General features: G+C 39.1%; 1 protein-coding gene across 5 annotated transcripts in view; it reads left to right on the top strand.

Moving 5' to 3' along the window:
* Lmpt (four and a half LIM domains protein limpet) overlaps positions 1 to 19,465 on the top strand; it is a 718,337-nt gene that overhangs the window by 393,275 nt on the left and 305,597 nt on the right. The window contains exon 2 of one of the 5 annotated variants that reach the window (XM_083138100.1): positions 2,065 to 2,252. The exons of the other annotated variants lie outside the window; for them this stretch is intronic. Coding sequence (XP_082994226.1) covers positions 2,101 to 2,252 — 152 coding nt within the window. The 5' untranslated portion in view covers positions 2,065 to 2,100. The remainder of the gene's footprint in view (positions 1 to 2,064; positions 2,253 to 19,465) is intronic. 5 annotated transcript variants of the gene reach the window in all.

The following is a 19,465-nucleotide window of genomic DNA, read 5'->3' as shown; positions in this document are numbered from 1 at the left end:
GAACTCACTGCATAACTCTTCGAATATTTATAAAAAATAAGCCAAAAACTGATAATTCTATTCATTTGTATAGTATATTAATACTTGAAACTTATACATGGAACTTGAATATAGAATTTTAAGGTTGTGCAAGCATCGTCTCCATGTTGCTGGCAAGTAATAATTTTTTCTTTACCAAAAAGCAGACATTTAAAAACTTTATTATTGCTGTTTTGGCTTTCGATACTTCGTATCTGTTGGTGTGTCCAATAGCATGAAGGCCGCCCGCAGGACCTTTTCACAGGGGAGGGGGCAGCAGTGCTTAAAGTGGTGTGATGCTTTCCCCCAGTTAAGAGAGTTCTCATAAAACATCTTCAACACTAGCATTATTTGCATAGGCACCTCTCGTCTATGTTTTCATGCTACAATTTCAAAATTTTAATTATATTAAGTCTTTGCAGAAATCTCAGGGAGTCAAGTGCCATCGCCCCCCCCCCCCCTTTTTGCGGTCGCCCATGAATAGCATGAATCAAGCTACGTTATTTTCTTAAGAAGGTGGTAGCTACAATAACGCAAATAGACTTCTTTGAATGCAAGTAAAATTACATTAAAGAAACTGCAAATTATACACAACAATGTTTTTCATCGATGAGAAATCTTAACGCTTAATACCAGAGGTTGTTTTACAATCTGCTGGATCCTTGGCTTGTTTCAACAGATATTTTTACCGTGATTTGGAAAAACGGCTGTGATATTTCAAATTATGACAAATTACATCTGCTTATAATTTTTTTATAGAGTATTCATGCGAATCTTATTGTAGTTTTTTTTCGGTTTTGTCGAGATATTCGCAATAGATTCGTGGCTACGTTTCTATTAAATTATTGCGATTATCTAGGCGACAGCGATATCGCACCAAAAGAACATTCACATGAATGCTCTGTAAGCAATTCTAAGTAGATGTACTTTCTCAGATTTTGGAATGTCATTGCTTTTTCGAAAATCTATGCTGGCACAGGGTAAAATGTTCAGCATCAGCTCAAAGAAAGTATTTTTGGAAATGTGTATAAAATTATACAGGGTGTCCAAGAATTATTTTTACAACTTCAACTTTTAATAACTCCAATTCTAAGTCACATATTTGCATGCTGTTTGTTGTACATGATGCAGAAACTCATAACGCCCCCCCCCCTCCCATCAGGTGTGTACTTCAATGTGAGCATCGTTGGTTGCACGGAGCACATCTAGCCGAAATGCAATTTCCGTCCATGTCATCTGTGATGGTGTGGAACGCATCCATGATTCGTTACTTGAGTTCAGTGAGGTCCGCAATGTTTGTACGGTGTGCAGAATCCTTCACGTAACACCACAGGAAGATGTCCGAAATTTGCCTTGTACACCCAACGGCGAAAGAAACAGTTGGCGAATTGTCCACCACCATTTTTATTCGGTCTGTATTACACAGTGTAATGACAATTCATTGAAATAATGACGTCAATATGCAGAGAACAATGTCTGCTTCGAACCAACATAGTTTCATTCCTTAAAACAACACAGGATGTCGAATATAAAAAGTAATGAAAATAATGATGGACAATTTGCCTACCATTATCTTTGCCGTTGACTGTACACTGGTATCCACAAGTATTGCTCGGCAAATTGTCCATGACTTAAGGAATTAATTTTTACTTATGCTGATGAAGAGATTGCTAGCAGCCTATTTGGCGTTTTGTTCGAATTCTTGAAGCTCTCATTGTGTAAAATAAAGATAGTAAACTTGATGATGGACAATTTGCTTGGTAACACTCCTGGATCCCACTGTACCTATGTGTTTGATGTAGTCTCTATGAACCAAGACACACATAGCGCTTTCTCCTGTGGCGTCCACATGGTCAATCACTAATGAGTCATCTTCAACAGAAAAAGGAAATTAAGAGTTTCTACATCATGTAAAACAAGCAGCATGGAAATATGCAACTGAATTGGAGTTATTAAAATTGGAAGTTGTAAACATAATTCCTGGACACCCTGTATTTTTCGGCTTTAAATGTAGATAATGACTAAATTGATTACATGTTCTGACAGGATGTTGCCTGACAATCTACCTCAACCCACGTCGTCATGTTGGACCGGAAGAACATGCCCTGTCCACTGTCCACGGGGTTCGATACCTCGTTAGTTCCGTGGCCTGGCATGCGCTATGCGTGTGTCAGGGTGTTAGAACTCTACTGCAAGGTGTTCAACCAGGAGGAGTTGTATGAATTGATAATTAGGTAATGATTGCTTGACACAGTCTGTCCTTGCATGGAATTGTGTGAACCCTTTGATATCCAGCTTAACTTAGATATTTTCTTGTGTTAATGCTTTTTCCGTGAGTGAACCTTACCGAAGCCATCTGGGAAAAGGCCTTCGCGCTTTCCAGTGACGTCATTGTGGGTAGTCAACTTGGTAGCGATTATTGAGTTCTGGCGTTTCTTTGTGTAACATTTTTGTTGTACACCCAACAGCAAAAGAAACAGTAGACAAATTGTCCATCACGATTTTCATTCGGTCTGTATTACACAGTGTGATGATCATGAATTGAAACAATGACATCAATAAGCAGAGGGAAATGCCCGCTTGGAACTAACGTAGTTTTATTCCTTAAAACAACGCAGGATGTAGAATAAAAAAGTAATGAAAATAGCGATGGGCAATTCGCCTACCATTATCTTTGCCGTTGGCTGTACAAAATGGCAGCCAATGGCAAATATAATAATATGCAAATTGTCCATCATGTTCATTCATTCTGTTTTCCCCTGTGTACAGTTCAAGAACTGAAATAGGAAGTACAAGTACATTTCCAGTCCATAGAAACATAGAACGAAGGAAAAGAAGGAATGTAGCGTTGGACAATTTGCCTGTTGTTATCTTTGAGACTGATTGTGCAGTGTGATTGATGCACAAGTATTACTCGGCAAATTGTCCATGACTATTTTTATTAATTTTCTCTTGTGTTCTACGTGTTTTTAAGAAAATTATTATTGTTGATAATGGAGCAGAGTTTGTCAACACCTTGTTTGACACTTTGTTTAAATTCTTGATGCACTGTTTGCGTAAAACAAAGAGAACAAACATGCTGATGGACAATTTATTTGGTAATACTTATGTATTCCACTGTACGAGACGAAGTCAAGACGTTGGCCAGAACTGTTGGTTTGAAAGAGATGTTATTAGCAACTTGCTGGCAACGCTGTTTATAGTTCCGTTTCACAATCTCAGTAATGTTTTCAACGTATACTCTGTCCCAGCAATCTGTGGAGCAAGGCCGCGCATAACGGTAGATAAGGGGAGAAAGCAAGTGGGCGGAGCGAGAGGGTACGCGCTACTGCTAACAGTTGATAGCTTTGGCAGCATTCTTCACTTCATGCACTCACTTCCCCTTTCAACTTCCCCTCTCACGAGTTGATTGACTTGCTTTCGTTCTCTTGCTCCACAGATTCCCGATATAGATTGTAGCATGAACAGTTAGTTTTCATTCTCGAGCGACACTGTGTATGTGGCAAGCAGCGTGTCAAGTGTAACCTGACTGAAATTTTGTCGTCACGTGCGATGGACGGTTCCGACAGAGAAGAATGTCAACTTCGACAACGAGACGACAACGCTGACATATCTATGAAGTCTGCGGAGCAATTGCAGAGGAAGGGGAAATATCTCGTGGACGGAGCAAAGCAGTGCGTGCTGCTGCAAAAGGCTAGTAGCTAAAGCCGGCGTTTTCCCCTCCATACACTCATTTTCCTTCTCACGTGCTCATTGGTCTAGCCGTCTCGAGTCACTACTTGTGCAGGACGCGCGTTTTGGTTTGCTAGCTCCAGAGACTCCTGGGACAAGAGTATAGTTAAATCCGGTATAAAGAGTACACACATTATTGGCGCGACTTGGTAATACTTGCATGCACTAATTAATTTCCCAGTACATGAACGTTATTTATTGCTCCTTGATACGGTTGCAAATTGCCACAAATGGAAAGGTACCTTCAAACAAAATAGTGTAAAATTTGTTCGTTATCATGTTTAAAAATTGGTCTGTGTAAACTACATGCTTCCGGGGGAAGTCGGGGCGGGGGTTCAAATTTTGTCCTTTTTGATTGTCATTTGTGCCTGCACTGTTGCATATTTCTGACGGAGAAAATATTGCAACAGTATAGTGAATGTTTATGCGAAAGTTGTATGAGCGTCCTTGATTTTGTGCCTCGACGCCCACTTTTGGGGAAAACTTATAATTACTGAGATAGCAATCAGCATTCATTGGTTGTCATACTTTTACCGGACTTATATGGAGAATGCACAAAAAAAAACAAAAAAACACGGTGCTTTATAATAGCCTACATTTTTCTATTTTGCAAAGGAACATGAAACACACCTTGAAAAAAAAACCTGGCCAGTTGGTGTGGTAGTCACCATAAAATTACCATTGCAAACATAATTCAGGCAATAATCACATATTACCACTGCAATTCTAGCGAATTCATATGGAACAGGGGTCCCAATAATCGGAACTTGGATTGATCATTATTACTTTACCCAATCCAAGAAAGGGAAACGCGTCACGAGGATAGCCACTTAAATTTAATTTCTGTACGAGTCGTTATGTCGTAACGAAGATTTTTTTCTATAAAATATGGAAAGAAAAATACATTTCTGAGCCTCCGCACTTGTACATTTTTTTTGACAATGATGTGGATAGTATCACTGTATCTGTACAGGGTTGTACTAACTTCATGTAGTACTTTGTATGTAAGTATTTTTGTGTTGGATCAGGGGCGACGCCAGCGCACCCCTTAATTTTCTTCCACACCCCTTTCAGCACCCCTTTTTCAAAACCTATTTTCAGCCAAAATACCGTTGCCTTAACTCTTGACACAGAGAAGAGTTAGGAATAACGGAAAATAGTTTCTGACAACTATGTTCAAACACACGACAATTCAATGATTATTCATCAGTTCAGTTGGATCCCGAGTATTACCGTACAATTTGTCCACCGCCATGTTCGTGCATTATATTTGACCCAATAAGAGCTTCAAGAATTAAAAGAAAACTCAAAACAAGCTGTTGACAACTTCTGCACCAGCATACATAAAACTCCATCGCATAAAAGCACAGAATGTAAGAGAAAATTTAATGAAAATAGACATGGACAATTTGCACGGTAACACTCATGGATCACACTGTACTAAATGCTCTTTAGTAATCGAACAAATGTGCTCAGAATTACTAATAATTTTGTTAATAATTAACAACTTTAGTAAATACTACTTTTTTGGTTACAGTTACCAAATAGCTTAACCAAACGTGTCTTGTTAAAATGTTAATTCAAGTAAATTAGTTTTTCTTTTCGTGTTGTTGTGTCATTGACGTTATGACTTTTCAAAACCTTGTCGACAAATTGAGCGTAATATTAGAGAGAGACCACTATTATTGTATATTACAGATGCAAGCCATACTGAAAGGAAAGCCACATTTACTTCTTTGTACAGTGGGATCCATGAGTATTACCGTGCAAATTGTCCATGACTATTTTCATTTATTTTCCCTTACATCCTATGTGTTTTTAAGCGATGGATTTTTATGTATGCTTGTGCAGAAATTGTCAACAGCTTGCTTTGAGTTTTCTTTTAATTCTTGAAGCTCTTATTGGGTCAAATAAAGTGCATGAACATGGTGATGGACAATTTGCACTGTAATACTCATGGATCCCACTGTACATGTTATGGTCGAAGCAAGCAAGCAAAAATTAATCAAGACATTGGTATATTTTCATACAAGCCTACTTACTAACAGTTGCTTGGTATTTGATGTCGTGCCTATAGCATACATGCATGTTTAATTTTTTCTATATTTTCAACGTCACGCCCTTTAAATTTCATTCCGCACCCCCTCAGCACCCCTAGGTGGTTAATCCTGGGCCCCCGCTGGTGTTTATACATTTCTTAATGTTACTTGAATAAACGCGTTGTAATATGTACTGAATATATTGGTCACATATTTTGAAAACAGGTTTAGAAGTTAACGCGTTATCCTATGAAGCCAGAGATCTTGATGAAGCTAGGATAATTGTCAATATTATTTATTCATGTTGACTTTTCCTTGGTCTGAAACTCAGCTTGGGTAAATTCGTAATGGTACGTAATCTAGATTTTTTATTCATAAAGTACTAGTGGCATCTACTGTTAAATTTTTACTATAAAGTGTGACGTCACTATTGACATTTGAGAAACAAGTTTCCTGAAATTTAAATAAAATTATTTGTTGCTGGTTCATGTTTAAAAGTGCCTAGCTGACCAAGTTCATTTAATTTAAAAATTAATAATGACACCATGTTGAAGTTACTTCGTGAATAGCGTGAATATTAAGCAATAGTATTTCATAGTCATGGTGAAATTATTTGAAATATTGCACATAAAAAAAATGAACCATATAACAAAACAGATTACAAAAAAAACATACTAATTGAGGAAGTTATAGGTCGATATCTCGCGGGCGACCATCTTAAGTGAGTTTTTTTCCATGATTTTCCTCAGTTGCTTCAGGTAAATGCTGCGATGATAGTGTGAACGAAGGTCACGGACGGTTTCTTTTGCTTCCTTCCTTTCACCTCATTACGTTAACCCAGCTCTTGTAGATGCTCAACGAATTAGAAACCTGATATTTTCACCAAAATTGTTTCCAGCTATTTCCGTCAGTGGATGTTCCCCAGACAACCCATTGTTTTGAAGGCCATTGCGATGGCGAGCCATTGTTGCGTTTTACTTCCCCCGCGACGCAAGAAATGGTCCCGTGTGGGAAGGGCATGGAGTTCGTTCAGCACTTGTGAGTCACACCAAGGTGAGCGACTGGGATGGAGGCGGTAGGAGTCGATACGGGGCCCTTTTAGTGGAATGCCGTTTTTGCCCTTGCACAGCCGCCGGGTGTAGCGTGCTGCGACTGCCCCACTCGAAAGACGCCTTGCGTTATGTATTGGAGCCGAGAAATATCGTTAGAGCAAATAGCAAGCAAGGGAGGAAGGGGTACCGATGGAATTAGGCGAGCTCGGGCCTCGACAAACAGTGTAGATGAGAAATTGTCAGAATTTGTTTAGCCTAAGTAAAGAATACACACACACGCATTTATGAAGAGAAGAAATGGTAGAAAGAGACAAACAGGATGAAATGCGAGAGATAGAGATAGAGGAAGGAAGAAACTGGGAGAGGGAGGGGAAGGGAAAAATAGAGAATTAGAGGAAAAGAGGAAGAAAGAAACAGGGAGAGGGAGATAGAGAATTACTGGAAGAGAGGAAGAAAGAATGTGATAAAAAGAAAGAGGGACAGAGAATTAGTTAGATGGGAAGAAAGTAAGATATAGAAAAGGGAGAGAAAAATGAGATGAATTGGGAGAATAACTGGGAAGAGGGAGTGAAAAAGAGGATGTGAGAGGGAGAAAGTGAGAGAATGAGGAAGGAGAGAGAAAGAAAGGGGACAGAGAGAGAGAATTAAAGGAGGGGAAGAAAGTAAAGAAAAGGGAAAGAATAGAGAGGAAGAAAGGAAAGAGGGAGAGAGAAAAAGTTATAAATTGGAAGAAAATGGGAAGGGAAGAGGCGGAAAGGAGTGAAAAGTGGAAGTGATTGAGAGAAACAAATACGTAGAATTATTGGGAAGAATTGAGAGGGGAAGGAGTGAAAATAGGAAGTGAGAGATGGAGAAAGGGAGAGAGGAAGAAAGAAAGAAGGAATTAACGAGGAAAATGTACGTAATGCCCCACCTAGTGGTTGCAGGGCCTTGTAGTTGGTGGTGGGGCTTCCGTGCTCTGATGATCCCCTAGGCTATGCCGGCGGTAGCATAGCATGCTGGGAAGGCTAGCGGGTAAGGAGCCAGACTAAGAAGCAACCTAACGGTGAACGGCTCCAAAGGCGGAAGAAGATGGATGGTCATCTCAACGGCTGAGAAGGCGGAGGAACCTAGAGGAGTAATACCTCTTTCAAAACCTTGGTCCATCTGGCTTCGGATGGTAGCACCTTGTAAGGGCCCCTTGCCAGGGTGACGGTGAAGACCTCAACGACATCTGTGGCGGAGGAGACCTTCGGAGCGGCAGAGATGGCAGAAGAGCCAACCCACCCTCTTGGGAGAAGAGGGAAACCAGTGCCTTGTGGAGAAGGGAAACTTCAAAGGCTAAGGGAGTAAACCCTGAAAGAAAATCCTGGTCCACCAGGTTGGGGGTTGGGCACTGTGCCGACAACTCAACCCTGAAAAATTCCCAACAGTTACGAAACCACAATCAGAGCCTTGGAAGGATGGACATAAACTAAGACAACCAAGGCGAAAGGATCTGGACATTGAGCATGGAACATGAGAACACTTCTCAAACCAGGGGCCCTGAAAATAGTCACGGACCAACTGATTAAATGTAACTTACAGATAGCTGCCCTGCAGGAAACAAGGTGGACAGAGAATGATATATGGGAAACATAAATACATGTTATATACAGTAGTGGCAAAAAGAAAGGAAATAGGGAAGCAGGAGTGCCCTTTATAGTAGAGAGAAGAATGAAAGAGAACATAATTGATTTTAAGCCTATAGATGAAAGAATATGTAAAATAAGAATAAGAACTAAATTCTTTAATGTAACCATCATACATGTCTATGCACCTACAGAAAAAGAAGAACAGTTAATAAAAGATGACTTCTATGACAAACTAGAAAAGACAATAGACAGTGTGCCATCCAGCGATGCGAAGATGATAATGGGGGACCTGAACGCACAGATATGTAAAGAAGAAATCTATAAAGAAACAATTGGAAGGCACAGCTTACATGGAAATTCCATCTATAATGGTCATAGACTAATTGACCTGGCAATTAGTAAAAATATGATAATAGCATCCACAATGTTCCCCCGAGAACAAATCCATAAATATACATGAGATCACCTGATGGAAGAACCAACAATCAAATAGACCATGTTTTGATGGATCGAAGGAGAACAACAAGCATTATAAATCATACAGAGGGGCCAGTTGCGGAACAGACCATTGCCTAGTCAAAGTAGTCTTCAGAGGACGAATAATAAAATCACAAAGAAACAAGACAGAAACGAATCAGATGTACGATATTAAGAACTGACAGAAAAGATACATGGTGAGAGGTTTAAGAAAGAATTAGCGCACAAACTAGAACAAGTAGGCACAGCCAACAAGCAAGCAACAGAAGAAGCAGAAGTGGTAGAAAGATGGAATAATATAAAATCAAATATTGAGGAAACAGCAAAGGTAGTGTTAGGACCAATGCAGTACAACAAAGAGAAGGAATGGTTTGATGAAGAATGCAAAAGGGCCATCCAAGAAAGAGATACAGTATATCAGTTCTATCTAGATAGACCAACAAGAGCAAAGGAACAAAAACTTGAAGATGTAGGAAAAAGAGTGTATATCACATGTCGTAGGAAGAAAAGAAAACATGTAACAGAGAAATTAAATAAAATCTATCAAGACTTTAAACAAAGAAATACATACATGGCATACATGGAAATAAATAATATAAGGGAAGGATTTAAACCAAGAAGAAACATCTGCAAAGATAAAGAGGGAAAACTACTGGGGAATGAAAGGCAAATATTAAATAGATGAGCTGATTATTTTGAACAGTTGCTCAACAACACAGAACCCCAAAATGAGGACCAAGAAATGAGACCAAGGAGGGAAGAAGAGTCAGAAGAACCAGAAGAACCACCCACACTAGCAGAAATTCGAAAAGCTATTCGGAATCTAAAAAATAACAAAGCACCAGGGAGAGACAGGATACCAGCAGAAATATGGAAATATGGAGGGAAGATGCTCTTAGAATCCCAACACTCACTCCTGTGCAAGGTCTGGAGCCTAGAACGTATGCCAAATGAGTGGAAAGAGAGTATAATTTGCCCCATATTCAAGAAAGGGGATAAACAAATGTGTGAAAGTTGCAGGAGAATATCGTTGATGTGTGTAGCATACAAGATACAGGCAAGCATACTTAGGGAAAGATTGATTGATTTAGTTTATTTTACTTCGCGTTTTGTGCCTCTTGGCTAATTTGCGAAGATGGGGATGAGTGATGAAATGATGAAATTGATGAATGGACATTCACAAACAACCAAGCCCGAGCGGGATTCGAACCCGGGACCCTTGGCATACTTAGGGAAAGACTACAACCAAATGCAGAATAAGCATTAGGAGAGTACCAAGCTGGCTTCAGAAAAGGCAGGTCTACAATAGATCAAACACACAGTCAGACAGATACTGGAGAAGTGTTGGGAAGGGAACATAGAAATAACACAAGTCTTTGTCGATTTTATGCAAGCCTATGACTCCATTGATAGAACTAAAATTGGAAACATATTGAGTTCATTCAGAATACCCACAAAATTAATTCGATTGGTAGATATGACGATGCAGAACACCAAAGCACGTGTGAAGATACAAGCAAATATGGGAGAGAGCTATTCAGTTAAACAAGGTCTCAAACTAGGAGATGGCTTGGCACCACTCCTGTTCAATCTGTCTCTGGAATATGTGATAAGTAAACTGATGATAGATACCAGAAGAACATTAGAATACAGTATAAGTCGACCCATTGGGTATGCAGATGACATCAATATCATAGGAGATCAATAAGATTGGAAACACTAGACGAGAAAGGGAAGGAAATTGGATTACAAATTAACACAAATAAAACAAAAATATTAGTCGAAACAAAGAAAAAGAAAGGAAGTCAAAAGATAATCATAACAATTGGAGAACATGAATTGAAAGTGGTGTCAAGTTTTCCTTATCTAGGAGTATTCATCACAGACAAAAATGATGGAATGATAGAAGTAAGAAATGTTTGAATTGAAAATACTGAAGAAAATATTTGGGCCAATAAAAGTGCAAGATATTTGGAGAATATGAACCAATCAGGAATTACTTGAACTTTACAAAGATGTACCCATCTCAGCTTATATAAGAGCTAAAAGGTTAGAGTGGGCAGGACACGTAATCAGGATGGATGATAGCCGAATCCCCAAGAAGGTGATGCAAGGAAGTTTTGGAGTGAAAAGATCAATGGGGAGATCCAGAAACAGATGGGAAGAAGCGGTTGGAGCAGATGCAGTACAACTGCTCAGAACTAGAGCAGCCTTGGATAGGACCGGATGGAAGAGGAAGATTGGGGAGGCCATGGACCGAATACGGACCGGAGCGCCATAGAAGAAGATATAGGTAATGATTTAGTCAGAGGGCGGAAGAAAGCGAGCTAAATAAATGAAGAAAACAGAGAAAAAACAAAAACAAAATTGAAACCAGCAGAGATATCCTTTGTATCCATGACAACCGAATGAAGCAGAGCCCTCCTGCAAATAGTTCGTCCTTCATTGAACCCACCCAGAGAAAATTCATTCACGACGTCACCTTAGTAGAGGGGAATTTCAATTTGTCTAATCACATAGTTTCGAACCTGCTACATCATACATAAAGCCCCTCAAGTCGCATACTACCCTTAAAATGAATATTGTCAAACTTTGGGTGAGTTGGTAAAGAGATAAACTGGTGAACACTCAAATAACCCATACGAACTGAGGTTTCTCTACTGTCTTTTCTCAGTCACACCTGGTGAATGATGTGATTGTGCTTTTGACGAAATGTCACGGACACATCTTCCACTTTCCCTCTTTCACTCTTTGATCCCCGCAGTCGCGAGTAAGCTAACTGTACAAATAAGTGACGTCATTCGAATCAACCAAGCAAGAAGGTTGTGACATGGGGTACAATTTTAAAAGGCCGGAACCAACCATGTTCTTTCGACTCATACTCTGCGCTGCATAATGTTTTGCAGATTAATATATTATTGTGATGTTTATTAAATTGTAAGAAAATAAAGCGGCAATTAACGAAAAAAATATTTATTACGCACAAAGTTATGGTATTTCAGGAAATTCATAAAGGCCTGTGTTCCTTGAAATGTTTTTCTTAAGCATGTAACACATAACTGAAAACTTTGTGTTTTGCCCCCCCCCCCCCCCCCAGCTCAAATGACCAACATAAGCCATTTGATGAAAGTTCAATTTTCCCCTCAGTTACAAGCCATATTTATTGTATCAGGTTATGAGTCGATAATATGTTATTTTTGGAACTAAAAGTTGCGAATGAAGAATCTACTACACTTGGCAACACTGAGTTGTGCAAGCATGTTCCAAAGATGTGGCCGAAAGAGTCCTTTACGTGGCGTGAGGCCAAATGATGTAATTATCTTGTTGGCTTCTGTTGTTCTAGCTAATGTAGAAATCACGTATTACATGTCATATTAGTTGTGACTGAATCGCATTTGGGGCTCTACACGTTTCAAACACAGTTCTCTTTTTATACCGCTACGAATTTCAAACACGAAGATCAGAAACAGATTTGCAATGCGCAGAGAAGTATGGGTTCATAAATATGAACGAACGTGCTTCCCTCTTTTGACAGATTGTTGACTGTGCATGCAGCACTTCGTAAAGAATGTAGCTTTTTAAACTGTATTTGTTTTCATAGAAGAAGATGATAGAGAGAGAATAGTCTTAGAGTAGCTGAATAGATCTTCAAGCTGAAGCAAACGTAATCATCAAGTTAGAATATACAGGGTGTCCACATTAAACCTGCCTGATTTCAAATTACAATTGTGAGCAATGTATTCGAAGTAAGTGCACTTCTACGTGGGCTCCTTTCGTAACTCTCAACATGTCTAGCCGATACACGATCTCGCCCTCATGTGCGCACTAGCATGTGGGGGGTGATGGAGTTGATGGCATTCTCAATTCTCCTGCGGACGAATACATTTATATAGCACCTTATGAACTGTTGAGCGTGGGAGCTCTCGTGACACTCTGCAAACTGACTTTGACGGGGTTTCTCTCGAAGGCCCCCCTGTTCGCTACCGTTTCATCAGATGAGCATTTCTGCCAGAACCTGACTGTCGGTTAGCATTCCCAGTGGCTAGGAACTTGTCATACCGAGCCTTAATTGTCTTTACTTCTGGTGGCTCCCGTTCAAACGAACGTCTGAAATGCCTTTGCACCGAAATTGGCTACTCGTTTCCGCATACCTTACATGCACTGGCGTCTCTCTTGTCCTGTCGTCATCGTTGCTAATTACTCAGCACCTAAAAAAAGAAACAACAAACAACCACCTGTGGTAATAATGCCGCAAACCGGAAGGCTCTGTGCCGAATAGTTTTCTAACAGGTTAAGGGACACTGAGGGACGAGGTCCTCCAGCCTCCTCTCGCCACACACGTATCACCCTCTCTCCTGGCGTACTTGGCGTCGATTGCTAATCTAGCTGTAATCTTACCAGGAGCGGTAGTGTCCCCAAGGAAAGGATGAACGGAGGATGCAGGTGATGGAGAGGTATTGACCTTGGTACCTATCATGAGAAAAAAACCAAGGTGTGTTTTCTGTTTAGATGTTTCTCTATGTGTAATATTTGGTTTAGAATAAAGACGAAAAAGAATAAAGACATGAAGTATAAAACAAGAAGGAATAAAAAGAATAAATATTATAAATAAATAGATTTAGTCGATATAAATAAGTAATATGAGTAATAATGATAAATAATATATCAGAAAAGATTGACTTTTTCGTGCTTGGCAACGTATACTAGAACTTATTATGATATAAGATTAGATAATGAAAATTATAAGAGATATATAATACAGTAAACCAAGCACATCTATACATGATTGGATTAATATAATGGATCCTTGGATCCTTTAGCCTCCCAAAGTGAAGGGAGTTGCTAGACCAGTTATGGCTTCTTCTTCAATCTCCTTCCTTCGGCTTGGATTTAGTCTTCCACATCTAGAAGTTCCTGGACATCTTCATCGGGCTTCTTCGAGTGACCACACTTAATATCCACTTATCACTCTTTACTTTAAATTTCACTTCAGAATACGTCCACAGACATCCTTAAGTACATTATCGAGTTGAGTCCACCGAGTCCAATTAGGACCGTCTTTTAGTCCTTGACGGTTCCTTGGATGTTATATATATGTCCACACCAACCTATATTAGTTGTTGATTCTTCTGGTTTGTCTCTCGTAGTAATCTTTCCATTATTTATTGCTGTAGGGCACGTTTTATTAAGTTTCCTCACTGGATTCTTCAGAGACTTCCAGTTCTCGATATTGGGATTTCCTTTCCAGACTACTGATTCGGCAACTATTCCTTCTAGATAAGGTAAGTTGAATTGTATCTTCATTACACTTCACTCGCAATTCTGGGATGTAGCTCTTCTTTTCTAAAATTGAGATTTTCTCTGCCAGCCTATTGATTCTTGGAAACCTTACAGGTTTCCAGATGTCAGCTGCCAAGGTCTCCTCTAGAAGTCCCTGCCTTAGTCTCTCAATTTCGTTACAGGAATGCTTTGTGCAGTTAACAATTGCATTCTCCGGAGTATCTTCAACGCCACATTTCAAACATTGGTCATCATCACTTAAGTTAAATCTCTTGAAGTAGGACCTGTATGGTCCATGGCCTGAAATCAAATGGACCATGCCCCTGGTTGGTTTGAAGAACTTTCTCCTGGTCCTTACATCAGGAAGATATTCCCTACTATGGATTGAGATCTGTTGCTGACTCCATTCTGCCTGCCACCTGTTCCACAGCCATGAGTCTATTTCGGCAAGGGCATTAATCTGGGTGCCTAAAATTCGATTAATCTTCGTGTAGTTTCCTTTTTTCCACCAATACCTCGAGGCATTCCTTTTGACCTCCAAATCTATAGGAAGTACTCCTGCAATTGCTATAATTGATGTTGTGGATATAGTTTTGAAGGCTCCAAATATTCTCATTAATACATTGCGTTGTGAGAGTCTCATTTTTTAAATCACCTGTTGTTGGTCTGTGAGATGAACCCATACCGATGCTGAATAACATATTATACTCAAGAAAATCGATCTATAATATGTCATCGATATTTCTTGTGGGAGTTTGTATGCCTGATTCCCCATACTGAGGATCTTGTGAAGCTGGACTTTAGCTTTCCCAACCACTTTTTCAACATGCATTCTCAGCTTAAATTGGGCTTGCAAGGTTACGCCCAGGTATTCTATGTGCGGAGCTGACTTAACAATCAAATTAGCACTCTTAATAATAGCTGGTCTTTGGAGTTTCCCTCTTAACAAAACATGATAGGATTTTTCGGTTGCTATCTTCATTTTCGATGTTTGAGTCCACTTCTCAACCAATCGTAAAGCATTCCCTGCATGAACTTCTATCTCAGTACGGTTGTTTGCTTCTATGAGGATGAGAATATCATCTGCATAGGCCGTAACTTCTGCCACATCCTTAGATTCCTCAAGTGAGTACAATAATGGTTCCAAAGTAAGGTTCCAAAGGCCCGGGCCCAAAACAGATCCCTGTGGGCATCCCTTATTTATTTCTCTTTTGACTGTTTGTTGAGGTCCTTTAAACTGGACAAATCTGCCATCCAAGTAGTTCTTTATCAAATTATACAATGGTCTGGGTGTTTGGGCCTCTCTTAGAATTTTCAATATGTACGGCCACCACACATTATCAAAAGCACCGCTTATATCAAGTGTGATGGCCAGTACATATTTATGTGAATTCTCTTGGTCGAATGTCTGTACATGTTGTATTGCATCCTCTGTTGAGCGCCCTCGAATAAATCCATCCTGCTTTCCTGACACCCCAGTTAATACTCTTCTTTCATTCAGACGTTTAACTATTAATTTTTCCAAAATTTTACCCATTGTATCCAACAGGCAGATTGGTCGAAAGGATTTCGGCACTTCGGGATCTCTATCTTTGTCTTTCATAAGAACAATCAAATTGGCCAGCTTCCAATCCTCAGGAAACTCACCAATTGCCAAACACTGGTTATAAACCTGTTGCAGACTTCCCAACAAGTCATTCTTAGTTATTTTAATAACCTCATTCACTAGTCCATCAGGCTTTGTTACATTTTAGTTGGTCTATTACTAGGGCAATTCCCTCTTTGGCAAAAGGTAGAACTAGACCGTCGTTCTCGTAAATTTCATATGATTCACATCTGATGTTTCTTTGAATATCAGAGTCCTCAGCTTCACTATCAAGTGGCAGCAGCCTTTCCATCAAATACAGCAAAGTCTCCATCCACGTATTTGTATACTCATTATCTTGACGTTTTAAAGTTGTAGGTGTATAAGCCTGTCTTAGTTTCCCGGTTACCACTTTATACGCAATACTCCATGGATCTTTAGCGATCTGATTCATTAATAATCTTGCCCATTGTTTAATTTTGTATTGTTTCAACAGGTCTTGATAAATCCATTTGGATTTCCTATATTTTTCCAAATAGGTTTGTTTTACTCTGGGATCAATCGCTCTTTGGTAGTTCTTGCGCAATTTCCTTGTGATCGTTCTTCTTCTCAGGATATATGTAGGCCATACTTGTTTTTCCTCTGTTGTGGTCTGCCTTGAAAATTGGTTAACTGCTGTTGTCAATGTTGATGTTATTGTCATGACATTATCTTGCAACCTTTGGTCTATTACTACTGGATTTCTTTCTACACCTCTTTTGACCCTACGTCTTAATTCTTCTTGCTCTTTCCTGCTCCATTTCCTTTTTATATTATGTTTTGGAGTCATCCATGTACCATTCTTGACACGCGATATGTTCCATCCAATTACATTATGGTCACTGGACGTCAGATCTTTAACCCACCAGTTATGAATGGATTGTCGGCCTTCGTAGTCCACCAATGTGATGTCTATATTCGATTTACCACCATTTCTAACAATTGTAATTTGAAATCGGGGAGATTTCATGTGGACATCCTGTATAAATAGTGGCTGAAAAGCTTAGGAAAATAGCAGCTTCGTCCGCCATGATATAAGCGCCCGACACTCCAATTCTATATATTCGATGGAAGAAAAGGCAATCGAAAGAAACCCTTTTAGTAGAGGTGGGACAGGCAGTAGTGTGCAATGAAATTTTGTAATGGAAACGATGTAACCGGAAATGATCCATATGACTAATTTTTTGACGAAGCAGTACTTATTTTTTACGATCTTTTCACCCACTTGATTTATTTTTAAAGAAAATTTCAGGCCAGTGGTGTTAAAGCCCCGTAACCCCCTCGTCCGCCACTGTTCATACCTGAATTTTACATATGTTGTATTTAAGGTCATACCTGATCATTTAACCCTCACAGTGCGCTCTCCCAATTGGCGTAGTTATGACACTGTCGCCTCATAATCACTAGGTCTCGGGTACGATCTGAGATGGAGGGACATCGTAAGTTATTGTAAAATTTACGGAATTACGTAAAACACTCGAGAAAGTAATACGTTAATTTCCACTGCTAATCAGTAGCATTTAACATGTCGGCTCCTGTGTCAACCACGTAGGCTTAGATCTAAGAAACTACGTATAAACACTGAAAAAGGTAAAGTGGTCACTTGTAGATGTAAGCTACACGAAATTATTACACAAAATTTATCTTAATTTGATTTCAGATTTCTCGGTATTATTTGCATACATACATAGTAGCAGAATTCAATTTTTAGTTTATCCTAATGGTACAATAATGAAAAAATGGTCAAATTTTCTAAACTAATTGTAATTCAAATTATATGGAATCTGTAAATGTTAAATAATTTTTCTTATACTTCATGTACTGCAAGTCTTTAAAGAAAACTTAGAATTTCAACAAGAGATGTCACCTCGCTCGCAATATCTTAAATTCTATTTCAGTAGAGACATTTGAGAATAATTTAGATATTGTTTTTAAGAAGTATGTTCTGTGAAATATTATACCTGACACTAAAGAAACAGATTTATAATTCTTGGAAATTTACATCACATATACTTAGTAATTTGGAACATGGCGTATTTAGTTTAATTCTGATTTTATTCAAATTATCTAACTGTAGAATAATATGCATCGACACATCTAAATGGTATTTAATTGGTATTTTTGTAGAGAGCGCATTGTAGCCGGGCTAGATTGCGCTTTTAGATGTTATGAATGGAAACTTCCGCTGTTATGTTTCTGTTAAAAGAGCCTCTTTCATTCGGTTTCGAATGTGGCGTTGCTCAAAATTCATCATGAGTCTTTTACAACTGTGACAACTGGAAAATATTTTCTGCCAAGCTGATTACCAAGGCTATCTCTACTTTATCATATTTAATTTCCTTTGTTGGACGCAGAGCTCTCAAGTGAAGATGAAATATTCATCCTAAGACTGTCCCAAGTTTCTTAATTTTTCTTCTCTCATTTTTTAGGTCTTCCAAATTTATTTTACGAAGCATGTAATATCCGCAAATCTTATTGCGGTTAAGAGCATGAGAAACATTTCAGCGAGGCTCTTCCCTCCGCGGGACTGTTGCCAACTTAGCTCTTTTGGAGCCAGATCTGGCTCTTTCGTGCACTTGCTTGGCTGTGAACTGGGGTACCCACCCCCGTGCCCCACTATGATGCCATCACTGAGGCCCACATACACCAACTTTTGTCATGAGTATACATTTTGCACGTGACGTGATATTGTTATATTGGCTGAGTCGCCACACCACCTCCTAACTTTTTTTTTATAGCGCCCTGGCTGACGTGAAGATGACATGATATTGTTATCCGGGAATCCTGTATGTTCGATTACATACGACCATCGGTGGATTATTGGTCATATTCAAGTTTAGAGTTAACGGTAAGAGCAGCACCTTCAACACCTACAATTACCCTAGGAGGCACTTTTTCCAGCCTTCGAAAATCTAGCTCCTTCAAAGTCAGTTTTAACTCCATTTAAGGTGAAATTTACCTCTTTTATGCGCATCAGGTTTGACAACACTGCCAGGATGGGCGTAGGAGGCAAGGAGAAATGCATTGCGCTTATGGGAGCATCATTTTATTTGTTATCTTGGAAATATCAAACTTCTGATGGCATAGAAAAAGATATAAACGGAAAGGGGACAGGTTGAAGATGTAATTGACAGACGGCAAAGTCGAAACTTCCATTAGATTAGCCGTTACTTGATGTTAATTCTCCATAAAGGAAAATAAGAGAATCTGAAAATTCTTATTCATCATATTTTTCAAATGTCGTGTCTAGCTTAATAATCAACATAAAAACGCTTCCAGTTGCAACATGGGAAGAAATTCATACTCTCTCACATGCCGGAGTTTTCTTTTTTTAGTAGCAGTACCCATTCGGATGATATTGAAATAAATGTACAACTGGTGCGAAAGTGTAACTCTTCCCCTTAATGGAAGTTTCCAATCATCGTATCCAGACGGCTTTTTCGAAGAAAGTAATAGTTTGCGCTTTCTACTGTCCCTAGATTTTGATTTAGTTATTGATTAATATCTAGGAATGCATTCTTCCTCAGTAGTAACGTTGGAAAGAAGACAGCTACAAGAACACTTGGCTAACCTCAGCATGTACGCAAGAGCGAAAATATATATTTTTTTTTTTAAGAAATTGAACAGTAT

The sequence above is a fragment of the Lepisma saccharinum genome, chromosome 16 (genome assembly GCF_977018435.1).
Source record: "Lepisma saccharinum chromosome 16, izLepSacc3.1, whole genome shotgun sequence".
Taxonomy (NCBI): domain Eukaryota; kingdom Metazoa; phylum Arthropoda; class Insecta; order Zygentoma; family Lepismatidae; genus Lepisma; species Lepisma saccharinum.
The sequence above is the reverse complement of the archived record's forward strand: the minus strand, read 5'-3'. Positions and strand labels throughout refer to the sequence as shown.